Raw genomic sequence first — 26,097 nt, 5'->3', positions numbered from 1 at the left:
GCTCCTGAGCTCAGGGCACGGTGCCCTCCACTTCCTTGAGGACCAGGACTTGGAGCTGAGTCTGTCTCTCTCCAGCTCAGCTTCTCCAACACAAAGACACACAACAACATTGGTCACTATGCTGCTCGGTACGCTTTAATCAACATTTTTATTGGTTACAAATGGAAGTGATGGATACAGTCAGTGGGATGGTGCCTTTTCTCACCGGCCCCTGAGTTGTGAGAAACATTGAAATGTTTCCCTGTAACCCCACTGTGGGATAAGGATGAACAAACCAGCGCTACCCTCAGTCTGTTACCATAGCGACAGGCTGCTCCATCGCTGAAACACTGAACTGAAATGAGAAAATCCCGGATTGATTGATTAATGAGGGAATTTGAGTGATGGATGGATTTGGGTGAAGGGATATTTCAGAACATTCTTCAGCTGCTGCCTGAACTTAGTCTGGGTCACGGCATAAATCGCGGTGTTTGTGCAGCAACTGAGGAGCTGCAGCATGAAGCCCAATTCCTGCACAAAGTAATGGAGATTCACAGGGGTATCCACAATCCACGACATCCGGTACCAAAGAGAATACACCATTAACGATGACCATAACAGGATGAAATTGGCCGAGATCACAAACAGTAAAATGATGGATTTTTTTCGGTTTTTCATTTCAGTGTCAGACTGAGCGTCACCATTGGTGTGAGCGCGGAGTCTCCTGCGGGCTCTGCTGGTCACTACAATGTGTCTGACGGTGAGAACATTGAGCAGCAGAATCAGGAGAAATGGGACACACGGGGTTAGAATGTGGTGGAGGGACTCGATTGTGACCCAGACACTGGAGAATACAACAATGGCTGTTACAGCACAAAACCAGGGATTGTTCCCCAGCGAATACCGAGCCGTGAACATAAAATACCAGAAAATGTTCTTTAAACAGCTCAGCACAGTCACTGCTCCCAGAACCACAGCCGCCGTCTTCTCACTGCAATATTTACTTTTCAGCTTCTGGCAACAAATAGCCACAAACCGATCAAAGGTGAAAGTGACGGTAAACCAGACAGAGCAGTCAGTGGCTGCATAAAGCAGGACGGCGTGGATATTACACACGGGGACGGAGTACAGGAAATAAAACTGTTTCCAATAAACAATGGGAATGTGTCTCAGGATCAGGTCGAGGATAATGACCAGGAGATCCGCCGCTGCCATGGCCCCCAGGTAACGTCTGACACATGGAGACAATCCACAATCTTTATAAAGCAGGACGTAGATGGTCACTACGTTAACTGTGAGGAAGGAAAACAAACCCATTATCCATCAGCCTGGAGGCAAAGGGACCCGTTTGATCGGGGACCCAGTGAGATTTTCAAATGTGTCCCTATATTCTGGGATTTAATAAAATAATTGGAGCTGGAATAACAAATGGGAAGGTCGGAATTACTGACAAAAATATGACATAAACCACAAGAAACCCTCCCTCCCCAAACACACAGAGACACATCCATAAGGACAGATGGTTTCTCGAACATTCCCACACACTCGATCACTCGAGAGCAGACACAGGTCACTCCTTCCCAGTTCCTAATACGGAAGGTGGAAACGTCACGTTACTGAAGGATCCTCTCCCAGTTTCTTGAAGACAAATGGAGTTTGGAAATTCTCGTATTTTGGTCTAAATTGTCGATCCTGTGTTGTGAAGAAATGTAAACGCAGGGAAAATGTATTAACCCCTTTTACTGCCTGAGGGGCCTTCGGAACAGTGTCTCCTTCTCCCTGGAACGGGATCTCGTCCCTCGGGATCTTATCGTTTGTTCAATTCACTGACGTCCGGCCGTTCACAAACAATGTCAGGGACAGAACGTTCCGGGGAATGTCAGTTATAGAATGTCGGGGACAGAACGTTCCGGGAATGTCAGTTATAGAATGTCGGGGACAGAACGTTCCGGGGAATGTCAGTTATAGAATGTTGGGGACAGAACGTTCCGGGGAATGGCAGTTATAGAATGTCGGGGACAGAACGTTCCGGGGAATGACAGTTATAGAATGTCGGGGACAGAACGTTCCAGGGAATGTCAGTTATAGAATGTCGGGGACAGAACGTTCCGGGGAATGTCAGTTATAGAATGTCGGGGACAGAACGTTCCGGGGAATGTCAGTTATAGAATGTCAGGGACAGAACGTTCCGGGGAACTCCTTGACCTGTCCATCACCTTTCCCCCCTACCCACCCCACCAACATGATGTACTGTGCCTGGGCACACTGTAACATTAATGGGGTGAGAGACGGAGGGTCCAATCACAGGAAGGGAACGAAAGGCAGTGCCAGATCAGCTGAAATGGTAAGATATACCGCATTCTCAATCCACCTCACAGAACCAGCCCAGACACCATCAACCCAGAGGCAATATCTGTTCACCGTGGAACACTGTGCAGACCAGGCCAGTGTCCTGCTCAGTACAACCCAGCAATCTGTCCAGAGTGGAGCACTGCACAGATCAGATCAGGGCATTGACCTATAATCCCAGACCACTTATCTGTCCAGCGCGGTGAGAAGTGCAGACCACAGCAGTGCATTGATCGAAACCCCGTAGTAGATATCTGTCCAGCGCGGTGAGCTGTGCAGACCACAGCAGGGCATTATCTATAAACCTCAACCAGATAGTGTGACCAGCACAGTGACCTGTGCAGTGGTCACCCGTGAATTAATCTGTAAACCAGGAGCAGTTACCCTCCCAACATGTAGGACTGTGTACCCCACCCCAGTGCACTTTCTGTAAACTAGGAGCAGTTACCCTCCCAGAATGTAGGACTGTGTATCCCACCCCAGTGCATTGGTCTGTAAAACTGTTAGATCACAGCCCAGCGTGGGGAAACTTGCAGCCCGGGCTGGAAGGGACAGGATGTGCAGCTCACGTCCATTTACAACTCCATATCTCCATTGTGCCCTGACAAGGGGGTGCTGTGAGTGTGAACATCACTGCCAAAGAGATACAGAGATGGAGGGAGAATCAGTTTAACAATAACAAATGTAAGGGGTATGGGAAATAGACAGAGAGGGGGACACTGAGAGACAGTGTTATGGAAGGATGTGTTCCCAGGTTTTAGAATGCAGAAATGAAAACATTTTAACAGCATCCTGTAACATAAGTGTTTCCAGGAATTGTAGATGAAATGATACTGGTTGGAGGTCAGATGATGCAGAGTTTTGGATGAGTATTTGTTCTGCAGCTTTGTATTTGGGTGTCGGGTCAGCAGAGTCTTTGACTCATTGGGCTAAATGTAACAATAATTTGTCTCAGTGCCATTTCCATTGACTGTGACGGAGGGAGCATCTACACTAGGCCGAGCTAGTTTCCTGGTGTTATCTTATCGAACTCACCTCATTAACCACCCACCCCATGGTGTCCCTCTCATTCAATACCAGCCCGATTCTCCCACCCAATATGGCTGGAGGTACTCACAATCGCCCGGGTGTCCCGGGATATTCCATGATCCATGACGCTGGCGCCACCTTTAAAAGGTCACTGAGCACACGGTTGAGCTTTCTCTGTTAGGAGCTGCCCTGCACAGTTTACCCCGAGCATGGCAGATAAGGGGCAATTACACCACGGTTTGTCGACAGGAGCACGGAGGTCCTGGTGAATGGGCTAGTACAGAGGGGGGGGCAATCTCTTCCCAGAGTGGGCCACACCACCAGAGCCACCGAGCATGGTCTGAGCTCACCACCCAGCTCAGTGCAGTATCTGCGGTCTGAAGAAATGCCCAGCAGTACAGGACAAGTATCAATAACCTTCCCTGCTCTGTCAGGATAAGGGTCACCGTATTCTCTCTGCTCCCTCACACTCACTGTGTATCTGTTACAACACCGACCCCCGAACAAGGCTCATGGTCCACCATTCTCACTGCCGCATGCAGCACCTTCTCTCTCTCTGTGTTTCTGTCTCTCTCTGTCTCTGTCTGTCTCTTTCTCTCTCTTTCTCTCTTCCTCCACTTTACACCCCCCCCCCCCACCCCCACCACCACATTAATAACACTGCATGGATACAACACTGTGGACTGACTCCCTCCGGACACCTCACCATGACCATGTCCCCCACCTACACCAGCACTAACAGCAGGGCCACCCACTCCCACCCTCCCTCTCTCCCTCTCTTTCTCGCATCCCAGGAGAAACAGCCTGGAATAGGACAGGAAGGGCCTATCCGGGTGGTGGAATGCCCGATATCCGTTCCCTCATCCCCCTCTCCCTGCCATGTGGCGAGGACCATGGTATGAGCTGTAGAGGAGAGGGACACCTCGTGTGGAGATTCTGAAACATCCAGGTCCCACCGACCGAGTAAGGAGCAATGTTCAGTGAAGGGCAATTCTCACTTTAAACCCACTGGCAGCTCCGTTTCTCCCCGGCACAACTGAGATGCCGTCGCCCTGATGACATCTCCCTTTTGTGTTGAGCTGGTACAAATGGAATCCCCACGGTCTCGGTGGGAAGGAGGGTGGGCTCACAACACATCGTCACCACCACCTCCCAGGAGGTGTAGGAGGGAGTCACCCTCCTACACCTCCCCCTGTAAACAGCTCAGATACTGAAACTAATCTGTGATAGTTACTGCTCTCCCCACTTGTCCTGACATCTTCAACAATCTGTGCTCATATACACCCGGGACTCTCTGTTCCCGTACCCCCTTTATAATGGCACAGCCTGTTTTAAACTGTCTTTCATTGTCTTTCCTACCAAAGTGTATCACCTCAAACTGCTCTGCATTATTCCCCATCTGCCATACCACTGAACACTACACCAACGTGTCACTGTCCTGTTACAGTTCTACACTCTCCTCCATAGACTTCAGAGTCCTTCCAGGTTCGGTGCCATCTACAAACATTGAGATTGTCATAGCGTCACAGTCCCCATGAAACAACTGAAATCCAGCCCCACATACACGAGTGTGAGCAAGTGAAATACTGATATATTCCTATGGACAAAGTCGAATAATGACATGTTGTCAATGGAGCAACAAAAGTCCTGACACACACCAGACGGAGCAAATGAAATATTGATAAAACCACAGAGCAAAAGAAATCCGGATAGGTTCTGCTTATCGATATTCACCAGGGTATAATGTGATGAAGTTGAAAGCGTGTACTGTACCTTTAAGCGAGGGTGAATGCTGTTCTGAACTGAGCTGACAAGCACCTGTGATATGACAGGATGACAGACCCAGAAACAATATATTGTCATAGAGCTGGAGTCGGGAAATAAGCAGTTAAGGGAAAGGGAGTCCCAGAGTTGTGAATAGTTAATGTAAAATGTTCACTTTCAGAGTTAAAAAATAAATTGATGTTTTTATTTTAACAGTGGGATTTGGTAGATCTGTCACTCAAATTTTAACAGTTTACGAGGCGAATTGAGCATTTCTTTATGTTTCATTTAAGTTACCAATGAGCTTCACGCCGTGTCCTAACCATCCCCGTGTGTGTGTAAGTGTGTCTCTGTGAGGGGCAGGTCTGGCAGTCTCTGTGTTGCTTAAAGTGATGCAATGCCACCCTCTGCTGGCGTCCACATGCCACTGCACAGGCATTGGCAGAGGGTGAAAACCGACAGGGATTCATTCAGAGAGGGGGAGGGGGACGGCAGCTGCTCACAGCACCATGCAAACTGATGTCTTATCCATGGACTGATCTAAATGTCCTTTAAACATTGTAACTGTCCCTGCTTTCACCACTTCCTCTGGAAGTTCATTCCACACACAAGCCAGCTTCTGTCTAAAATAATTACCTCTCATGACTTATGTAAATCTTTTTCCTCGCACCTTAAAATATCCCTCAGTTTTGAATCCCCAACTCTAGGGAAAAGACATCAGCCCTTCAGCTTATCTGTACCCCTCATGATTTTATAAACCTCTGTAAAGCTACCCCTTAATCTCATACTCTGCAGTGCAAAAAGTCCCAGCCTACCAGCCTCTAATTATAGCTCACTCCCTCCATTCCCAGAAACATCCAGGTTAATCTGTTCTCAACCCTCTCCATCTTAATTATATCAAGGTCAATAATATCAAAGTGAATAGTCAAGGTGTTTTTGAAGGGTACAGGGAGACCAAAGCTAGAGGACGTAGGTTTAAGGTGAGAGGGGAAACATTTAAAAGTGACCTAAGGGGCAGCTTTTTCACCCAGAGGGTGATGTGCCTATGGAATGAGCGGGCAGGGTGACCAGACTGGACACAGTATTCCGGAAGAGGTCTCACCAATGTCCTGTACAACCTCAACATGACGTCCCAATTCCAATACTCAAAGGTTTGACCAATGAAGACAAGTGTGTTAAACACCTTCTTAACCACACTATCTGTACAGATGCAAATTTTAAAGAATTATACCTGACGGCCTAGGTCTCTGTCCTACAACACTGCCAAAGGCCCTGCTTTTAATTGGATAGATCCTGCTCTTGTTTGATTTAGCAAATCCAATACTTCGCATTAATCCAATCTAAACTCCACCTCACCCACCCCCTTCAGTTTTAAAATGCCCATCCCCCTCTCCAGGAGGCCTGCACACTCCGGCCTTGATTTTCACAAAGACCCCGAGCTTGGGTTGCCTTGTGTGGATGGAGGGGGAGGGTGGTGGGGGGGGGGGGGGGGGGGGGGGGTGGGTGAGACAGATTGAAGACACAGTCAGTGAGGAGGAGAGGCTGGACAGTAATAACCGGCCAGGGATCATTTCATTGGTTTCGGAAGGAGGCAGTCGCACGTTAGAGTTGGTTAAGAGTGATCGGTGTTTTGGGACCAGAAATTGAGCTCTTCCTTCGTCTCTGCTGTTCAGTAATAAATATCTATTTGAGACCCTTCATTGGGCAGAGTGTGTCTGCAGGATTTCTTTCCCGAATATTGCAGACTACAGATAATAGCGATTAAAGATGGTCATAGTTAATTTCGATGGCACAGCACATACACACAACATCCTACAGTTGAGACAAATATCTTGCATTTGATTAATAATACAAATTGTTTTATGTAATTCAGTAATGGTAACCTGATTGTAATACATCCACACCGATCTGGGTATGGTAGTGTGCTGGGTAGTGTCCCTGCCTCTGAGCCAGATCTGTGGATTTGATTCCAATTCCTGAACTTATGTGGTAGTGCTCCAAGCTCTGGACTAGAAGGACTGGATTCAAGTCCTGCCTGTTGCAGAGGTATGTCCCAGCATGTTAGAACAGGCTGATGAACAAACACACAGGAGAATAATGTTACAGCTTTATGGGTATTGCCGAGTGATGCTAGTGTCCCTACCTCCGGGCACAAAGGTCCAGGTGCAAATCCCACAGAAGTGTCTCAGGATACATCTGAACAAACTAATTAAAATGGATTTAGAATTGTGACTTGATGGAGAAAGAAGAGGAGTCAGTATTGAATTTCAGAATTTAGGCCCAGGATGACTGAAAGTACAGCCATTCGTGTTGATTGAAGTCACATTTCGCAGCAGTAAAGGTTTATAAAATCAGAACGGTCATGGATAGGGTGAGTAGTCAGGGGTTTTCCCCAGGTTCGGGGCGTCCAATACTACAGGACATTGGTGGAAAGTGAGAGGGGAAAGGTTTTGACGAGGCCTAAAGGGCACCTTTTCACACAGAGGGTGGTGTGTGTATGGAATGAGCTGCCAGAGGATGTGGTGGAGGCTGGTACAAATACAGCATCTGGGTACTGAGAGACCTGGCGAGCTTTTCCAGCAATTTCTGTATTTGTTTAAAAAATGCGTTCATTTTAACACAGGTATTCTGAATAAATTAAACATTTTATTTTTTTAATGACGCAGGGATGTGTAAACATATTTCAAAATGACCGAGACCATTTTCTGCTAAGGGTATGGCTCTGTGTATGACAGCAGCAATGGTGCACCTACATGGAACAGGGAATGTGATGGGGACATAGTTTGGACAATGTACAAGGAAACCTCACATGGTACAGTTTGGGAGAGGATGACATTCCTGTGTGATTCAGCTCAGAGTGGGAGAAAATGTAATCTGCCTGAGAAGGAATGGCCGCTTGCACTCTCACTCCTTCATTTTTCCTCATCACAGCAATGTGTGCGAGCTAAAAAAAACTCTGAAGTCATCGTTACCATTCTTATTTTAATGGAATCCCTGCAGTGTGGAAACAGGCCTTTCGGGCCAACAAGTCCATATCCACCTTCCCAATCCATTTCCCTATATTTACCTCTGACGAATGTACGTAACCTAGATATCCCTGAACATTACAGATAATTTAGCATGACCAATCTACCGAACCTACACAGTTTGTGGTAGGAAACTGGATCACCCATTAGAAGTTCACACAGAAAAGGGGCGAATGTGCAAACTCCACATAAACAGTCAACCAAGGCTGGAATCAAACCCAATTCCCTAGTGCTGTGAGGCAGCAATGCTAACCACCGTGCTACCCTTTGGGTGATCCCTGACCAGAATTCACTGGAATCTCCTCACTGCCTAAAGCAAAGGGAATACAGCCAAATCCAACACTCCCAGGATGTTGGTGAGGCCACTTTAAGAATACTGCGCAGAACTCGGTTGTCTGCAGAAAAGATTTAGACAGATGACCCAGGACTGGAGGTCTGAGCTTCGGGGAGAGGTTGATTAGGTTGAGGTGTTTCCCCCTAGAGTGTAAGAGGCTGAAGGGTGACATTATAGAGGTGTATAAAATCATCAGGGGCATGGATATTCTGAATAGCCACGTTCTGATCCCAGTATAGGGGAGTCCAGAACAAGAGAGCATAGGTTGAAGGCGAGAGGGCGAATGATTTAGAAAGGACCTGAAGATAAATGTTTCACACAGAGAGTGTTGTGTGTACAGAAATTGCTGTCAGAGGAACTGGTCAAGTTGGGTACAACCACAGGAGGAATATTGGCCAAATGCTGGCAAATGGGACTAAATCAGATTTGATATCTGACCGGAGTGAACAGATGGACTAACGGGTCTGTTTCCGTTCTGCAGGACTCTCTGATTCTCTGAGAAGAATGACGAAAAATTCTTAAAGGACCTTTCAAGTGGGAAATCTCTTCACTGGAAGTTTGTATTGTGCCTCGATGTTCACATGGACTGAAAACTGTGTTAGTTAAATATTTGACAGGGACGTGAGTCACGGATAATGGGGTACAGTCAGGAAAGTGGGGCTGAGACCCCAACCTGATCAACCACAATCTTACTGCCTGGTGGAGATGGCTCAAAGTATCTAATGACCCACTCCTGCTCTTCAGTCCCATGTTTCTGTGTTCCATTCAGCCCCTCAAACCTACTAGACAGGTGCAGTTGGAGGCTACTTACATCTATAACCTGATGCACAGAAACAGAGGAGACCATTCAGCCCTTCAAGACAGTCCCACACGCTTTGAGGTGATTTGGGAAATGTAATTGGAAAACCCAGGCTGGGTATGAAAGAGGCCCCTCATCTCACTTTACAAAATTTCCCCTCTCTGCAACTTGTGCTTCATTTGTTGGTCATGTTGTAGACCCAAATTCACTGAGAATACAGACAACTTACCTCACCCACAGATGACTCACAAAATCCTCTGGTCTCCCTGGCTGCAATATTCAGTATTTGCACATTCATGAAAATAACCCCCACTAACTTTCCAATAACAGAATGTGAGTACATTAGAAACAGGGGAGGTCGTTCACTCCCCAAGCCTGCCTTGTCCTTCCCTAAGATCGTGGCTGATCTGCTCTTGGTCTCAAATCCTCTTTCATTCCCAATTCTTCATAGCCCTCAATTCTCTGACAGGTCAATATCCATCGACCTTGTCTTGAAACACTTTCAGTCATCTAGCTCCCCGAACAGTGTTGAGAACAGAAATCCTGACATTCAATACCACCTGTTTGAAGAAAACCCTTGCTGCTCCTATACCATGAACGCTTGATAAGAACAAAAGAGGCTGACACAAGGGTTCAGACAAAAATGACTGGCCCGGATATCAAGGCAGTGGTTAACTTCTGCTGGCATCAAGGAACTTAACAAAACTGGACTTAATGGGAATCAGAGTAAACTCTCCAGTGTTTGGGGTCAAACATGGCACAAAGGAAGATTTTCATCATCTCAGTCCTGGGTCACCTCTGTGCGAGATCCTCAGGGTAGCTTCCTCTTCACAAACATCTTCAGCTTCTTCATCAATGTCTCCCCGCCCCCATCCTCCCCACCATAAGATCAGAAGTGGGGATGGTCACTGAAGATTCCACAATGTTCAGAACATTTTGTCCCTCGTCAGCTCCTGAACCGGTCTCTGTCCATGTGCAGCAAGACCCAGACACCAATCAGGTTTTTTTTCTGTTAAAGTGTCTGTAACATTCATGTAACAGCACTGCCTGACACTGCACATTGCCACAGTAAAACAAGAGTTCATTCAGCAGCTCACGCTGGTTTCACAGGAATATGAGGAAATCATTCAGCCCATTGTCACTATTGGAGAAGAACAGTGACAGCCCATTCAGTGCCTCCAGCCTATTACTCAGGAAGAGAAGGAGTCTAGTGTGATGGACCACGCCAGAGCCCCTCAAAAATATTTGAGGGCGGTAACCTAGACTCTAATATTTTCATATTTTAAATGAAATGTAAACTGTCTGTTCCAGATGCAATGTGACTGGTCAAACTACTCGTTGTGAAGCAAAACACCATTTATTTAAACACGGAAGATAAAATTAAACCAAGGAAAGGGAAATTTAGAATAACTTAATTCTATTGGCCAAGTTAACAGAATAATAGATCGTGGAGCTATTACTAATGAACTGTTCCAATACAGGAAAATCGCATAACCACAGCCCTTGGCAAAAAGGAATATTCAGACACAGAATGTCACAAATATTTCTCCAATCCAGGAATTAAAAACAGCATCAAGAGAAAATTAAGAGAGCGTAGCAGCCAGGAGACATTCACTGAAGCTTCCAACTCTGTGGAGACCCCAATAGTTTCTGTTATTACTGAGAAAGCAAAACCCAGAGATCCTAATCTATGAGAGCTGGCCAAACCCATTCAGTCTTCATTAAAATAAACCCAAGGCCTCCCTCGCTGTTTACTCAAGTGATCTTAACTAGCCAGCTTGGTAACGAGCATTCAATCTCTCTCTTAAAAGAAACCAGGACAAAATAACCTCTTAAAGCTGCAACATCATCACACTTGCCACCACATCGAGCTGTCAAACAGAAACCAGGGGTAACCCAATCAGGCTCTTGGCCCTGTCCAATCGACGATGAAGAAGCCATTCAATCCCTTGAGTCACTTACACAGGAACAGCAGGAGGCCATTCCCACCTCAATGCACTTACACGGGGACAGAATGAGATAATTGATGCTGATCCTGATGAATGGCTTATGCCCAAAACGTCGACTCTCCTGCTGTGCTTTTCCAGCAAACCACTGTCTCACTCTGTTCTCCAGCACCCACAGTCCTCACTGTCTCCTTATGATGCTCTAATATGATGACCAAGTGGAGCAGAGGCTGCACAGACAGATTGCTCCACGTTGTTCCTTGTGGCGCCGTCGCTCATGATACACACTTAACGTGGTTTTCTAGTGGTGAGGAGGGAAGCCATATGTCTTGTGTGAAGTCTCAAGAAGGCATCTTTCATCTCGGAGAAGACAGCCTGGTGTTTCTATGTAGGGCGGATGCTGGTGGGATTGGCTACCTGTTTCAGATGGAAGGTTAGACTGTTGAATGGACTCTCTAAGTTCAAATAATGATGGCATTATTCATGTTGATCTTGTCTAGTGCACGTCCTGTTCAGTGTAACCTGAACGCCTTCTTCTGTCCAAGCCTATTTCCACCCTATGATCTGCCAGTTCATCCTTACTATGACCTGCCTCCACTGTTCATAAATAAAGTGTTTCCCTGTACTGAGGTACACGTGACAATAAATCAAATCAATCAATCCTGGGTAAAGTATGGAATTTCTCACCCCATCAATGTCTCTTTTGGAAATAAGTGATCACTGCCACTCCTCGCGTTTCAGCATCACCATTTCTTCATCTCTCACAGTTCTACAGATTAAACACTCAGCATCTTCACTCTATCCTCATGTTTCCATCACCCGTATCTGTGGCAAGGAGATAATTCCTTACAAAGGAGATCAACTCTGTAGAGAGTGTCCCTAATGCTCTCTCAGCAAGGCTCTACAACAGCAGGAAGATGGCTTTACTTATGTACTCGAATCATCGTGCAATGAAGGACATCACACCATTGTCTGCACCCATTACATACACAGGGTTCGATTCGGAGCAGTCAACATAGACCTGTGAGTGGGAGATCATGCTTCCCAAATTTGTTAGAGTTCTTTGATGAAGTGACCAAGAAAGTTGACGAAGGCAGAGCAGCAGCCATAGTCTCTATGGATTTCAGTAAGACCTTTGATAAGTTTCCACATGGCAGGCTGCTCAGGAAGGTTACATCACATGGAATGCTGGGCCAATTGGATACACAGTTGGCTTGATGGTAGGAAGCAGAGGGTTTAGTGGAAGGGTGCTTGTCAGACTGGAGGCTAGGTCCATTGCTGTTTGTTATCTATGATTTGGTTGAGAATGTACAAGATATGATTAGTAAGTTTGCAGATGACACTAAAGTGAGTGGGAGCATGTTCAGTGAGGAAGTTTATCAGAAGTTGCAGCAGGACTGTAATCAGGTGGGGAAGTGGGCCGAGAAATGGCAAATGAAATTGAATTTTGAAGTGTGAGGTCTTGCATTATGGAAAATCAAATCAAGGTAGGAGTTTCACGGTGAATGAGAGGGCCTTAATGGGTGTAGTGGGCAGAGAGACCTTGGTGTTCAGGTGCACTGTTCTCTCAGAGTGGAGTCACATATAGAGAGGGCAGTGAAGAAGGCTGTTGGCACACTGGCCTTCATCAGGCAGGATATTGAGTATAGAAGTTGGGAATTTATGTTGCAGTTACACAGAACTTTAGTAAGGCCGCACTTGGAGTATTGTGTTCAGTTTTGTCACCTTTGTTATCAGGAGGATGTTATTAAACTAGAAATAGTGCAGAAGACATTCACAAAGACGTTGCCAGGACCCGATGGTCTGAGTTATAGGGAGATGTTGGACGAGCTAGGACATTTTAATAGCGTGTAGGGTGTCCTAATAGAGCTATATAAGATCACGAGGGATATGAATAGGGTCAATGCTCTCAGTCTTCTTCCAAGGTGGAGAGAATTGAGGACTGGATGGGATCAGTTTAAGGTTAAAGTGGAAGGAATAAAAGGGAACCTGGGGGGGGGTCACTTCTTTACCCAGAGATGGTACGTGGTTGAGCTGCCAGCAGATGGGGCTGAGGGGGTACATTAACAACATTTCAAAAGCATTTGGATAAATATGTGAATAGGAAAGGACTGGAAGGATATGGGCCAACTGCAAGGAAATGGGGTGAGCGTGGGTGGACATTTACAAAGTAGAGTAGAACCCCTCTGTTAATTAAAGCCAAACACCCAGAAAAGCTCGTAATCTTTTAAAATATGAGCAACACAGATCTCCTACATTCCACTATTTAAACAAAAAATAACAAGTTAGTTTCTTATCTTTAATAGTGAATACTAAACAACAACTATTCACAAATACACGCCCCTCTTTTCTTAGCTGCTTACTATCTGACTCCAACTCTGTAAAAATATGCTGTTCCAACAACCCACATATTAAACATTACAATCTCAAGACCACACAGAATCTATCTTCCCTGCTGTGTTCACTCTTCCAGCTGCTGATCTCCCTGGGTCATGTTTTTTTATATTGCAAGTAGCTTTTAAATGGACATGTATATTTGATAGAAAGTGTTTGAGATGACCAGTTAGCACTCCTGCTCTATAGCAGTTACACTGCTGTTGGATGGCAGTGGCTCTCCCTCTAGAGTTCAAAATGCTGGGTTTATATACTCCCCATGATACAATAATTCTCATAATTTGATTGCTTTCCAGGTGTCCAAACAATAATATTCAAATTCCGTTGGCTTCTGGTTTCCTGAGCGTTATTTAAACTCTTTGGTTTTATTTGAATTGTTGTCAAAACAGAAACCAAAATTCAGGTATCCATTTCCCAGCTAATGGTGACATGTGGAACAGAGTGACCTTTAGCTGGCATCTGTGGCTGTACTTTCTATTCAGCAAAACCCATTCTGTCTGAAAGTGAACGGACATGCTTTCGGCTTCATAAGACCTCCCCGCTTCAGAAAAAAAAACACATGAACCAGCAGAATGAAAAAATGGTTTCATTTCTTTTCCTCTAATTCTTAATCCCATTATTATGAATTCCAAAAGTATTAATCTCAGCCATACCATACATATTAATTCTGCACACATATATAACACTGCAATAAGTCAAATCTTATCGAAACGTTTTCCTTTAAATCTAGGATAACACATCTGCTATCGCATTTTAGGACCCACTGCATGTACGTTTTGTAAGGTTAAAGTCGGTAACATAAGACACCAATGAAATAGTCTCATATTCTGTTCTTTAAATATTAAAAAAATGCGAGAGGATTGTCGTTGTCCACAACCATCTCTGACAATTTGTTTGTCATATAAACATCAAAATATTGAGGTAAAAGCAATGACTGCAGATACTGGAAACCAGATTCTGGATTAGTGGTGCTGGAAGAGTACAGCAATTCAGGCAGCATCCAAGGACAGGCAAAATCCTCGGACTGCCTGAATTGCTGTGCTCTTCCAACACCACTAATCCAAACATCAAAATATTGTTAGTCCCGTGCGAAACTTAATCATTCTTTTTCAATAAGGGAGATTTTGTATTTTTTTTTCTGGTGGATATTATTTTTTTCGACAAGTAGCTAATTGGCCATTCAATTCCAACATCATCTTGCTGTATCAACATTTCTCCGACACCTATACCCCAAGCAACAAATACAATTTTCAAATTTTTCAAAATATTTGGTGCAGCTAAAACTGGTGGGATGATTAATCCGGCTTTAAAATCCTCTAATGCCTCCTGGCATTGTTCTGTCCACCACAATTCTGTGTTCGTCTTTAATAAATCCATCAGGGGTGCCAATACGCTGCTGAAGTTTGCAACAAACTTCCGATAGAATCCACTCAGTTCCAAAAATCGAAGCACCTCTTTCTTCGAGGATGGTCGTGGAAATTCCTCAAAGCCATTCGTCTTTGTGTTCCGTGGAGTCAACCTTCCATGGCCAATGTAATGTCCCAAGAACATCACCTCTGCCTTCGCGAATTCTGTTTCCTTTAAGTTTATTACCAAGTTTGCTTCTTGCAATCATTCAACATGCTTTGACAACTCTAACATGTGAGCTTTCCATCACTGGATAAAGATCACTACATCATACAGATAAACTGCACAATTTATTCAGCTGGCCACAACTCTATTCCTCAGGCTTAAATGTATCTGGAGCATTATTCATTCACATGACATTCTCTGGCATTTTTTTGTCATATCCAGTACCTTTACCAGATAGTTTAACTGACTCAACATTTTTTTAATTGGAAAGGGGCCACTAAACCTGGCTTTGAAGGGATTTCCTACCACTGCTGGCAATACTAATATGTCATCCCACGGGAAATCGTCAAAGTTTCAGCGTTTTTATCTGTCACCTGCTTCATTCCATGCTGTGCCCTCTTCAGGTGTTGTTTAGCTAACTCACCTACTCCATCTAATTTCTCCCTTACCTCAGATACATCATCCAAGTGTGAGATCTCCGACTTCGGTCCTGTCAATTTAAATTTAATTAATTTCAAAGGACCTCTCACTTCATATATGAATATTAACTCAAAGGATGGAAAGTGAGCAGATTTATTTGGGGCATCTCCAATGGCAAACAATATAATGAGACGCCCTTATTCCAATCATTTGGGTAATTCTGACAGTACGCTGTTAATATTGTCTTCAGCTTCTGATGCCGACTTTCCAAGGCCCCCTGGGATTCGGGATGCGATGCACTTGATTTAAACTGCTGCGTGCAGAAGCTATCCATGACGTCCGTAAACAGCTGAGCGGGAAAAATGAGACCCTTGGTCTGTCTGAATCACACTGCGTAGCTCACAGTGAGTAAAGGTACCAACAACTCCTCTACCTCCCTTTTTGCCTTAACACCCCATAATGGAATTATCCATGGAAATCTGGTAGACACATCCATTATGATCAGCAAATAGTGGTTTCCACTTTTACTTTAGAAAGGGGAGCTCCACAATTAATCATAAGCCACGTGAAAGGTTCTACGAATACAGGAATTGGCAAGAAAGGTGCTGGTTCTATTACTACCTGTTACTTACCTACCTCTTTCAGTCTCTCTCTTTATCTTCTAACTCCAATTGCCCCACTTGCAACTTAAGTTTTTTTCCAACTCGACTGCAGTTTTCTGCTTTTCTGATACACCAAAGTGCTTGACCAACTCCATTATGGTGACAGCTTTCCTTTTGTCCCTGGTGAAACCCAATTCTAATCTACATGTTAATTCTAAAAGTATGCCCTTCCTTTGTCTTTCTAAACTTTGTCGGCAAACTTGTGAATCATCTTCAAATCTCAGAACCTCTTTAGTAATGTTAAAAGCCATTTCTTTTCATTTAACTAACCACAAGGAAGCAAAATTAAATGAATTTTGGCACCTGTTTTATTTGAAGATCTAGGTCACTAACTGCCAAGTGATGGAATCTGCTGGGACCTTTTGTATCCCAAATCTGTTCAAATCCCATACGACAAGCCCTCAAACCGTTATGATGTCGATGTCTAACCCCTCTGTTAATTTAAACCACACACCCAGAAAAGCTCACCTCGCCTCGTAACCTGTTAAAAGATGAATGACAGAGAAGTCCCAAATTCCACTATTAAGAGAAAAATAACCATTTATAAGTATGTAAGTGAGCTCGCTGAGCTTGAAGGCTTGTTTTCAGATGTTTCGTCACCATGACTAGGTAACATCATCAGGAAGATGCTCTGGTGAAGCACTGTTGGTATGTCCTGTCTTTCTATTTATAGGTCTTGGTTTCTTAAGGCGCATGATGTTATTTCCAGTTTTTTTCAAGGGAAGGTAGATAGGATCGAAATTGATATGTTTATTGATGTACGTCTGGCTAGAATGTCATGCCTCTCAGAAGTTTCGTGCGTGGCTTTGTCCTAGGAAGTGTGTGTTGTCACAGTCAATGTGGTGTCCTTCTTTATGACTGTGGGTCATGTCTTTTGAATGCCAGTTGGTGTTCATATGTCCTACTAGCACGACAACAGGACAGTTTGAAATGGAGGAAAAATGATTTTATATACACTGTTTAATCAGTGTGTGTTCAGATAAATAAAATTTTTCATATGTGTACAACACATTCTGAATGAACAACGGAGACACAGTTAACGAAAAATGATGCACATGATGTACAAAATTTATAAAGCATTAAAACATTATTTGATCCTCATCTGAAGTGATACCTTCCCTTTCTCTCAACTTTCCCCCTTTTCTGATATTCCCAACTCTAGTCTCATTCTTATCAGGATGTGTGTTATAAATTCTTGCTTCTCATGTCACAACTTATTTTAGTTAATCCCCTTTCTTCCGGGAATTCAATATATTGGCCTGCTGGGTTCTTTCCAAAGTTAGTGTCTGTCATATTATTGGAAAGAAAAGTTCTGGCATCAGACCCAGCATTTGAACATATTGTATGTGCACTGTACAAAGGACCACAGCACACAGGAATTGCCAAACATTGAGGGACAAGGCAGCCATGAGTGATAAGGCCTCAGACCAAAAGAGAAAACATACAATGGGGTGAAGATGATTGGGAATCCAGAGAATTCAATGGCTCTGAAACTACATAAGGCTGACATCATTGACACTACTGGGTCCAAGGAAGTTACTGTGGAGTGAAGAGTGAGGCTTTTGCTCAGAAGTCTTTGACAAGGAGGTTGAGTGAAATGATTGCGCCACAGTTGAAGAGGATGAAGACATGACTGCCCAGCTGGTTCAGTGCGCTAAGTGCTTGATGTGGGAGGTCAACGACTCTGGTCTGTATGGCTCGTTTAAGTGTGGAAAGTGTGTGCACGTTCAGCTACTGACCGAGCATGTTTCAGCGCTGATGAAAGAACTCGAGGACCTTAGGCTGATCCGAGAGAACGATATCTTTCTGGGCAAGACCTTCAGTGAGGATATTACACCGACCATACCAGAAGAGAGCAGAAGAGAGCAGACGATGTGGATGGCAGAGAGGGGACAGGTGCAAGAGACTCCGGGGAAAGTACCTGTCAGGAACAAGTTGAATCGTTTGGAGACAGTAGAGACAGATGACACTGCCAGTCTGCCAGGCGGCCAGGTCTGTCAATCAAAAGTTGGCGTGGAGACAGAGCGGTAGAGTCGGACATCGCACAGAGCCGCGGTAATAGGGGACTCCATAGTGAGAGGAACCGACGGGGTTTTGTGGCAGCAGGCGGGACTTAAGGGTAGTGTGTTGCCTTCCTGGTGCCAGGGTTAAAGACATCACAGACAGAGTGCAGGAAATCCTCAAGGACTAAGGTGAAGAGCCAAACGTGGTGGTACATGTTGGCACAAATGATGTTGGGAAGAAGAGGAGGAACATACTACAGCGGGACTTCGGAGAACTAGGAAGAAGGCTGAAAAGCAGGATGTCCAGGGTGGTTATCTCCGAGTTGTTTCCAGTTCCTCAGTCTGATGAGGCCAGAAACAGGGAGATAATGGACTTGAACGTGTGGCTGGGGAACTGGTGCAGGAAGCAAGGATTTAAATTCTTGGATCACTGGGGTATGTTTTGTGGTAAGCATAAATTATACAAGAGAGACAGTTTGCACCTTAATAGGTTGGAGACCAGCATTTTGGCAGGCAGGTTTGCTACTGCAACACAGCTGCGTTTAAACTAAGTGGGGGTGGGGGGGGGGGTGGTGGTGGAGGGTGGAGGGGACAAACTGGATGTTGAAGAAGGAAATTGAAGGGAAAGTTAGAACAAGGGAAGTCAAGAAAGACAACTGTATCAATGAAGCAGAAAACGCGAAAAGGGATCATACTGTCAGGTTGCGTGAAATAGGAGTTGATGAGAAGAGTGAGGGCAGTAACAAATTAAAAAAATACTTTAAATATGAATGCGTGAAGTATGATAAATAAGATGGATGAGCTTGAGGCTCTTTTGAAAATTGGCAGATACCATATTCTAGTGATAACTGAGACGTGGCTTCAAGTGGACAGTGCTTGCAAAATGAATATTCAAGGCTACACGTGCTATCGTAAGGACAGACTGACGGGCAGAGGGGGTGGGATGGCCCTGTTGGTAAGAGGTGATATTCAGTCCCTTGAGTGGGGGGAACCTAGAGTCAGGGGATGTAGAGTCAGTGTGGATAGAGCTGAGAAATTCTAAGCGTAAAAAGACCCTCTTGGGAGTTATCTACAGGTCCCCAAACAGTAGTCTGGATGTCGGATATAAGTGAAATGAGGAGCTGAAATTGGCCTGTCGCAAAGATATTACTACAGTTGTTATTGGGGATTTCAACATGCAGGTAGACCGGGAGAATCAGGATTGTATTGGACCCCAAGAAAGATGGAATCTTAGAACAGCTGGAGCCGACCAGGGGGAAGGCAATGCTGGATCTGGTATTGTGCAACGAACCAGAATTGATCAGGAACTTCGAAGTGAAGGAGCCATTGTGAAGTAATGACCAGAATCCAATAAGTTTCAATCTGCAATTTGAGAGGGAGAGAGTACAATCGGAAGTGATAATATTTCTGTTGAATAAAGGGAATAATGGAGCTATGAGGGAGGAGCTGACCAAAGTTCAATGGTGCAATACCTTAGCAGGGATGACAGTGGAAGAACAATGGCAGATACTTCAGTGTATAATGCAGAAGATGCAGGATCAGTTCACTCCAAAAAGGAAGAAAGATCCTAGGAGGAGTCATGGGTGGCCGTGGCTGACGAGGGAAGTTAAGAAACATATAAAGTTAAAACAGAAAAAGTATAACTCAGCAAAGATAAGTGGGAAAACTGAGGACTCGGAAGCTTTTAAAGAACAAAAGAGGATTACTAAGAAGGAAATATGCGGAGAAAAAAAACTGAGGTACGAAGTTAACTGGCCAAAAATATAAAGGGGGATAGTAAAAGCTTTTTTAGGTCTGTGAAAGGCAAAAAACAAAATGGTTAAGACTAAAATTTGGCCATTGAAGACAGAAACAGGGGAATATATTACGGGGAACAAAGAAATGGCAGAAGAATTGAATTGGCACTTCTGATCTGTGTTCACTGGGCAAGACACAAACAATCCCTGAGGTAACAGTGGCTGAAGGAGCTGAACTGAAGGGAATTTATATTTGCCAGGAATTGGTGTTGGAGAGACTGTTAGATCTGAAGTTTGATAAGTCCCCAGGGCCTGATGGTCTAGAACCCGGGTACTGAAGGAGGTGGCTCGAGAAATCGTGGATGCGTTGGTAATTGTTTTCCAGAGTTCGATAGATTAGGGATCAGTTCCTGCGGATTGAAGGGTGACTAATGTTGGACCACTTTTTAAGAAAGGTGGGAGAGAGAAAGAAGGGAATTATAAACCAGTCAGTCTGACATCAGTGGTGGGAAAGATGCTGGAGTCGATTATAAAGGATGAAATTACGACACATCTGGATATTAGTAACAGGATAGGTCAGAGTCAGCGTGGATTTATGAAGGGGACATCATGCTTGACTAATCTTCTGGATTTTTTTGAGGATGTAACTCTGAAGATGGACATGGGAGATCCAGTAGATGTAGTGTACCTGGACTTTCAGAAAGCTTTTGATGAAGTCCCACATAGGAGGTTAGTGAGCAAAATTAGGGCGCATGGTATTGGGGGCAAAGTACTAACTTGGACTGAAAGTTGGTTGGCTGACAGGAAACAAAGAGTAGTGATAAACAGCTCTATTTTGGAATGGCAGGCAGTGACCAGTGGGTATCGCAGGGATCAGTGCTGGGACCGCAGCTTTTTACAATACATATTAATAATATAGAAGATGGTATTAGTAATAACATTAGCAAATTTGCTGATGATACTAAGCTGGGTGGCAGAGTGAAATGTGAGGAGGATGTTAGGAGATTACAGGGTGACCTGAACAGGTTAGTTGAGTGGGCAGATGCATGGCAGATGCAGTTTAATTTGGATAAATGTATGGTTATCCACTTTGGTGGCAAGAACAGGAAGGCAGATTACCTACCAAAATGGAATCAACTTAGGTAAAGGGGCAGTACAAAGAGACCTGGATGTTCTTGTACACCAATCAATGAAGGTAAGCATACAAGTACAGCAGGTAGTGAAGAAGGCTAATACATTGCTGGCCTTCATAACAAGAGGTATTGAGTATAAAAGCAAAGAGGTTCTTCTGCAGCTGTACAGGGCCCTGGTGAGACCACACCTGGAGTATTGTGTGCAGTTCTGGTCTCCAAATTTGAGGAAATACATTCTGGCTATTGAGGGAGTGCAGCGTAGGTTCACAAGGTCAATTCCTGGAATGCAGGACTACCTTACGCTGAAAGACTGGAGCGACTGGGCTTGTATACCCTTGCGTTTAGAAGACTGAGAGGGGATCTGATTGAGACATGTAAGATTATTAAAGGATTGGACACTCTGGAGGCAGGATACAGCTTAAAAATATGGGGTAGACCATTTAGGACAGAGATGAGGAGAAACTTCTTCACCCAGAGAGTGGTGGCTGTGTGAAATGCTCTGCCCCAGAGGGCAGTGGCGGCCCAGTCTCCAGATTCATTTAAGAAAGAGTTGGATAGAGTTCTTAGGGATAGTGGTATCAAGGGTTATGGAAATAAGGCAGGAACAGGATACTGGTTAAGGATGATCAGCCATGATCATATTGAATGATGGTGCAGGATCGAAGGGCAGAATGGCCTACTCCTGCACCTATGGTCTATTGTCTACAGAGATGTTAATCATGGTCAGGGAGAGAAACAGAGGAAACACATTCACTTTAAACACAGAAGATGGCATTTCTCAAGGAAAAAGATTCAGGTGAATTAAACATTTGAAATAAACATTTGAATTAAGATCAGTTAAATGTTTTTGTGGAAAGTGTCAGATTGGAAGCAAGACCCGGGGAGACAGACCCTCAGCAGAATGGGAGTTTGAAAATGGAAGTATTTCCACATCAGAAACCAGGTTAGGTCACTGAGTGCAGGGCTGATGGGAGAATGGGTCTCACTGAGAATTGGGGAACAGGCAGCAGAATTGCATTGCAGATATTGCAGCTCGAAACTGCGTATTTATGTAGTGCTGTCGACCACAGCAGCAGGAGAAGCAGACCTGCATTCAACCACAACCTGTTACTTTTTGCCAGGATGACACCTCAGTCTGTCATTACCATCAACACCATCTATGGCTCAGTGACGAGTGTGGGTGAACATGGCAGAGTCAGAATCACATGAACCTTAACCTGATGCTAACTCATTAAAGCTACCGGACTTGACCAACAGATCTGAACGAAGCCCTGCAGTTCTGCCACAGTCAGTCATAAATGGTGATGGACGATTAAACAAATGACTGGAGGAGAGGGCTCCACAAACATCCCCATCCTAAATAATAGAACAGACCTTCACATCAGTGTAAAAGAGAAGGATGTTTTATCTGCACCATCCTCTGCCATAAGTGTTGAGTCGATGATACACCTCACTCTCATCATGATGCCCACAAAATCACAGATGGCAGTCTTCAGCCAATTTGATTCGCTGCATGTGACATGAAGAAACAGCTGAACACAGTAGATACGACACAGACAATGGGTCCTGACTCCATTCCTGCAATAGGACTGAAGACTTGTGCTGCACAACAAGCCGTGTCCCTGGGGAAGCTGTTTCATTCCAGCTCCAAACCTGACATCTTCCTGGCAATGTGGAAAATTATTCAGCTGTGTCCTGTCCACTAAGACGGTAAATATTACAAACTGACCAATTACTACCCCCTCAGTCCCATCATAACAGCCAAATTGGTGGGAGTTCTTTTTGACAGAGTGTCAAGCAGCACAGAAGTAACCCGTTCAGTATGGTTTCCGATCGATCCCCATGTGGATATGGTGCTGTGGAAATGTCACTGGATTATTAATCCAGACCAGGCTAATGACCTGGCAGCGGGTGGAAGTTAAAAGCAATTAATAAAATATCGAGATCTAAAATCTGGTGTCAGTAACAGTGACCTTGAAGCCAATATGGATTGTAAACATAATTTCCTTCTCCAATGTACTTTTAGGAAGTGAATCTCCCGTGATTTTCTGGGCTGGCCTAAAACTGACTCCAAAGACCCTGACATGTGATAAACATTTCAAAGGTCTCTGAAACGGTCAATCAAGGCACTAATTTGTATCAAACTACTCCGAGGTCTGAAAGGATGAAACCGGACAGAACACCCAGCCTCGGCATCAGTGTCGGAAAAGGGAATGGGAACACAGTCCTGTCGACCCTGCAGAAACCTCCTTCCTCACATCTGAGAGCTTGTGACAACATTTACCGAGCTTTCCCACAGACTGCACAGAAACATTGGGAAAGGAGTAGATCATACAACACTTTGAGCCTCCCCATTCTAGTTCATGAAAAAAATCTCTGCAATGAACTTGCCCCACGCGATATACATATCCGTTAATGTGAGTAACCTTGGGAAGCTATAAAATAGGCGGTGCAGTAGTACGTTTGGTCCATCGAGTTTGCTACCCAACTCAATATAATGATAGTTGGCCTTTCATTTCCACACCGTACTCCTGCTCTCCCACTTATCCCTTTACTGTCTCTAAACCATTATTTATAATTAGTGTCTTGGTTTCCAGGTGCGAGCGAATTCCCCATGTTCACCAGTTAGTGAGTACAGGCATTTATTCTCGTCTCAATGCAGAGTGACCTGCCTGTACCAGCCAGGGGAATTATCATCCCTGCTTCCAATCTGTCTCATCCTGTCAGAGTTTTGTACATTTCACTGATTTCTCCACTCATTTTCGTAAACCCCATGGAATACTGGCTCAGTCACCACAAACTCTGCTCCCACAACAAGCTCGCCATCCCAGATATCAGTCTGGTCATCCTTCACTGCTTTTTGCCAATGTCAGGTTTGTCCTTTATTAGGTATGGAGATGAGAACTGTCCACAATACTGCACAATGTTTGAGATGATGCCTCACCAAGTCCCTGTACAGCTACAGTAAGACACCATTTCTCCTGGACTCACATCCCCCTGAAATGAAGGTCAGCACACCATTTATCTTCTTTCCTGCTTTATTTCCTGCAATATTGCTTTCAGTGACTGGTGCACAAGGAGATCCAGATCCTTTTCAATGTTATAGCTCCCCACTTGCTGGTTGTATATACACTGGGCAGCGTGCCAATGCCATGCCCAGTATTGACTTCTGGTTGCAGGACTCACTGCGCTGCAGGGGCCTCAGAGGTTTATGCAGAAGGAAAAAACAAAAAGCAGCATACGTCCCTTTGTAAATCAACATGTTTCAACCAATCCTTTTCAAATGGTCGGCTGCCAATTTATCGTTTCCACCAAAGGGCACACCATCACCTCTGTCCACATTGTTCTCCCTCTGTCACGTATTTACCCTTTCACTCTACTTGTCTTCGTCTTCTCGGTGCTTTTTTACATCCTCCTCACCCACTCACAATCCCACATCCGTTAGTGCTGTCAGCAGGCTGGGATATATTGTATCTGATTCCAGAAACCCAATGTTTAATGGGTATTGTGAACAGCTGGGCCCCAAGCACCGATCCCTGCGACGCCTCAGCAACCGTCCTCTGTTAATTTATATTTATTTATTTCGTGAATCTGGGTGTCACTGGCTGGGCCAGCATTTATTACCTGACCCTAGATGCCCTTGAGAAGGTGGTGATGAGCTGCCTTGTTGAACGCTGCAGTCCACCTGCTGCTGTTGACCTCCAATGCCATGTGGGAGGGAATTCCGGGAATCTGACCCAGCGGCTATGAAGGAGCGGTGATGTAGTTCCAAGTCAGGGTGGTGAATGGCTTGGAGGGAACCTAAAGATGATAGTACTTCCATACATCTGCAGCCCTTGTCCTTCTAGATGGACGTGATCGTGTGTTGGGAAGATGGTCTCTGAGGATCTTTGATGAATCATTTCACTGCAGCAGAAAGATAGTAAAACACTGCTGCTGCTGAGCGTCGATGGTGGAGCATTGTGGATATAGGGACAATCAAACTGGTTGCTTTGTCCTGGATGGTATAAAGCTTCTTGAGTGTTGTTGGGGCTGCATTCATCAAGGCAAATTGGGAGTCTTCTATCACACTTATGACTTATGCATTGTGGATGAAGGACAGACTTTTGGAAATCAGGATGTGAGTTACTCGCCACAGTATTCCTAGCTCCTGACTTGCTCTTGTAGTTACTGTGTTAATGTGGCGAGACCAGTGTGTTTCTGAGCAATGATTACCCACCAGGACTTTGATTCTGGGGGATTCAGTGATAGTAACACCATTGAATACCAAGGGGCAGGTTAGATTGTATTTAATTGGTGATGATCATGGTCTAGCATTTGTGTGGCCTGAATATTACTTGCCAATTGTCAGCCTGGATACTGTCCAGATCTTGTCGCAAATTGAACATGAACTGCTTCAGTATCTGACGAGCCACAAATGTTGCAGAACATTGTACAATCATTGGCGAACATCCCCACTTCTGACCTTAAAATGGAAGGAAGGTCATTGATGAAGCAGCCCTGAAGAAGTTTTCGGCCACTGCTCGAGGGACTCCTGCAGACTTGGAGCTGAGTTGACTGACCTTTATCAACCATGACCACCTTCCTACGTGTCAGATACGATTCTAACCAGCGGGGAGTTTGCCTCTGATACCCATTGATTCCAGTTTTGTTAAGGCCCCTTGATACTACACTTGGTAGAAGGCACCTTGTCTTAAAGGGCTGTCACTATCACCCCACCTCTGTAATTAAGCTCTTTTGTCCATGTTTGAACCACGGTAATGAGGTCAGGAGCTGAGTGGCCCTGGTGGAGCCCAAACTGATCGTCATTGAGCAGGTTATTGCTGAGCAGGTGCTGCTTAAAAGCACTGAGACCTTCCACCACTTTACTGATGATCGAGAATAGACTGATGAAGTGGTAATTGGCCGGATTGGATTTGTTTTGCTGTTTATATACAGGAGATACTTTGGT

At 44.7% G+C, this 26,097-nt stretch overlaps 1 protein-coding gene across 1 annotated transcript in view; it reads right to left on the bottom strand.

The window, feature by feature from the left end:
• Positions 1-363: 363 nt before the first annotated feature.
• The window catches only part of LOC148138517 (putative G protein-coupled receptor 139), a 66,882-nt gene continuing 41,148 nt past the window's right edge, over positions 364-26,097 (bottom strand). Inside the window, exon 2 of the mRNA XM_087981686.1 lies at positions 364-1,271. Within this exon, the coding sequence (XP_087837812.1) occupies positions 364-1,271 (908 nt within the window). The remainder of the gene's footprint in view (positions 1,272-26,097) is intronic.

This window comes from Chiloscyllium plagiosum, unplaced genomic scaffold (genome assembly GCF_037043375.1).
Source record: "Chiloscyllium plagiosum isolate Xiang-an unplaced genomic scaffold, Cpla_swu_hap1 HiC_scaffold_40, whole genome shotgun sequence".
NCBI classification, from domain to species: Eukaryota; Metazoa; Chordata; class Chondrichthyes; order Orectolobiformes; family Hemiscylliidae; genus Chiloscyllium; species Chiloscyllium plagiosum.
This window is presented reverse-complemented; position numbering and strand designations above follow the sequence as displayed.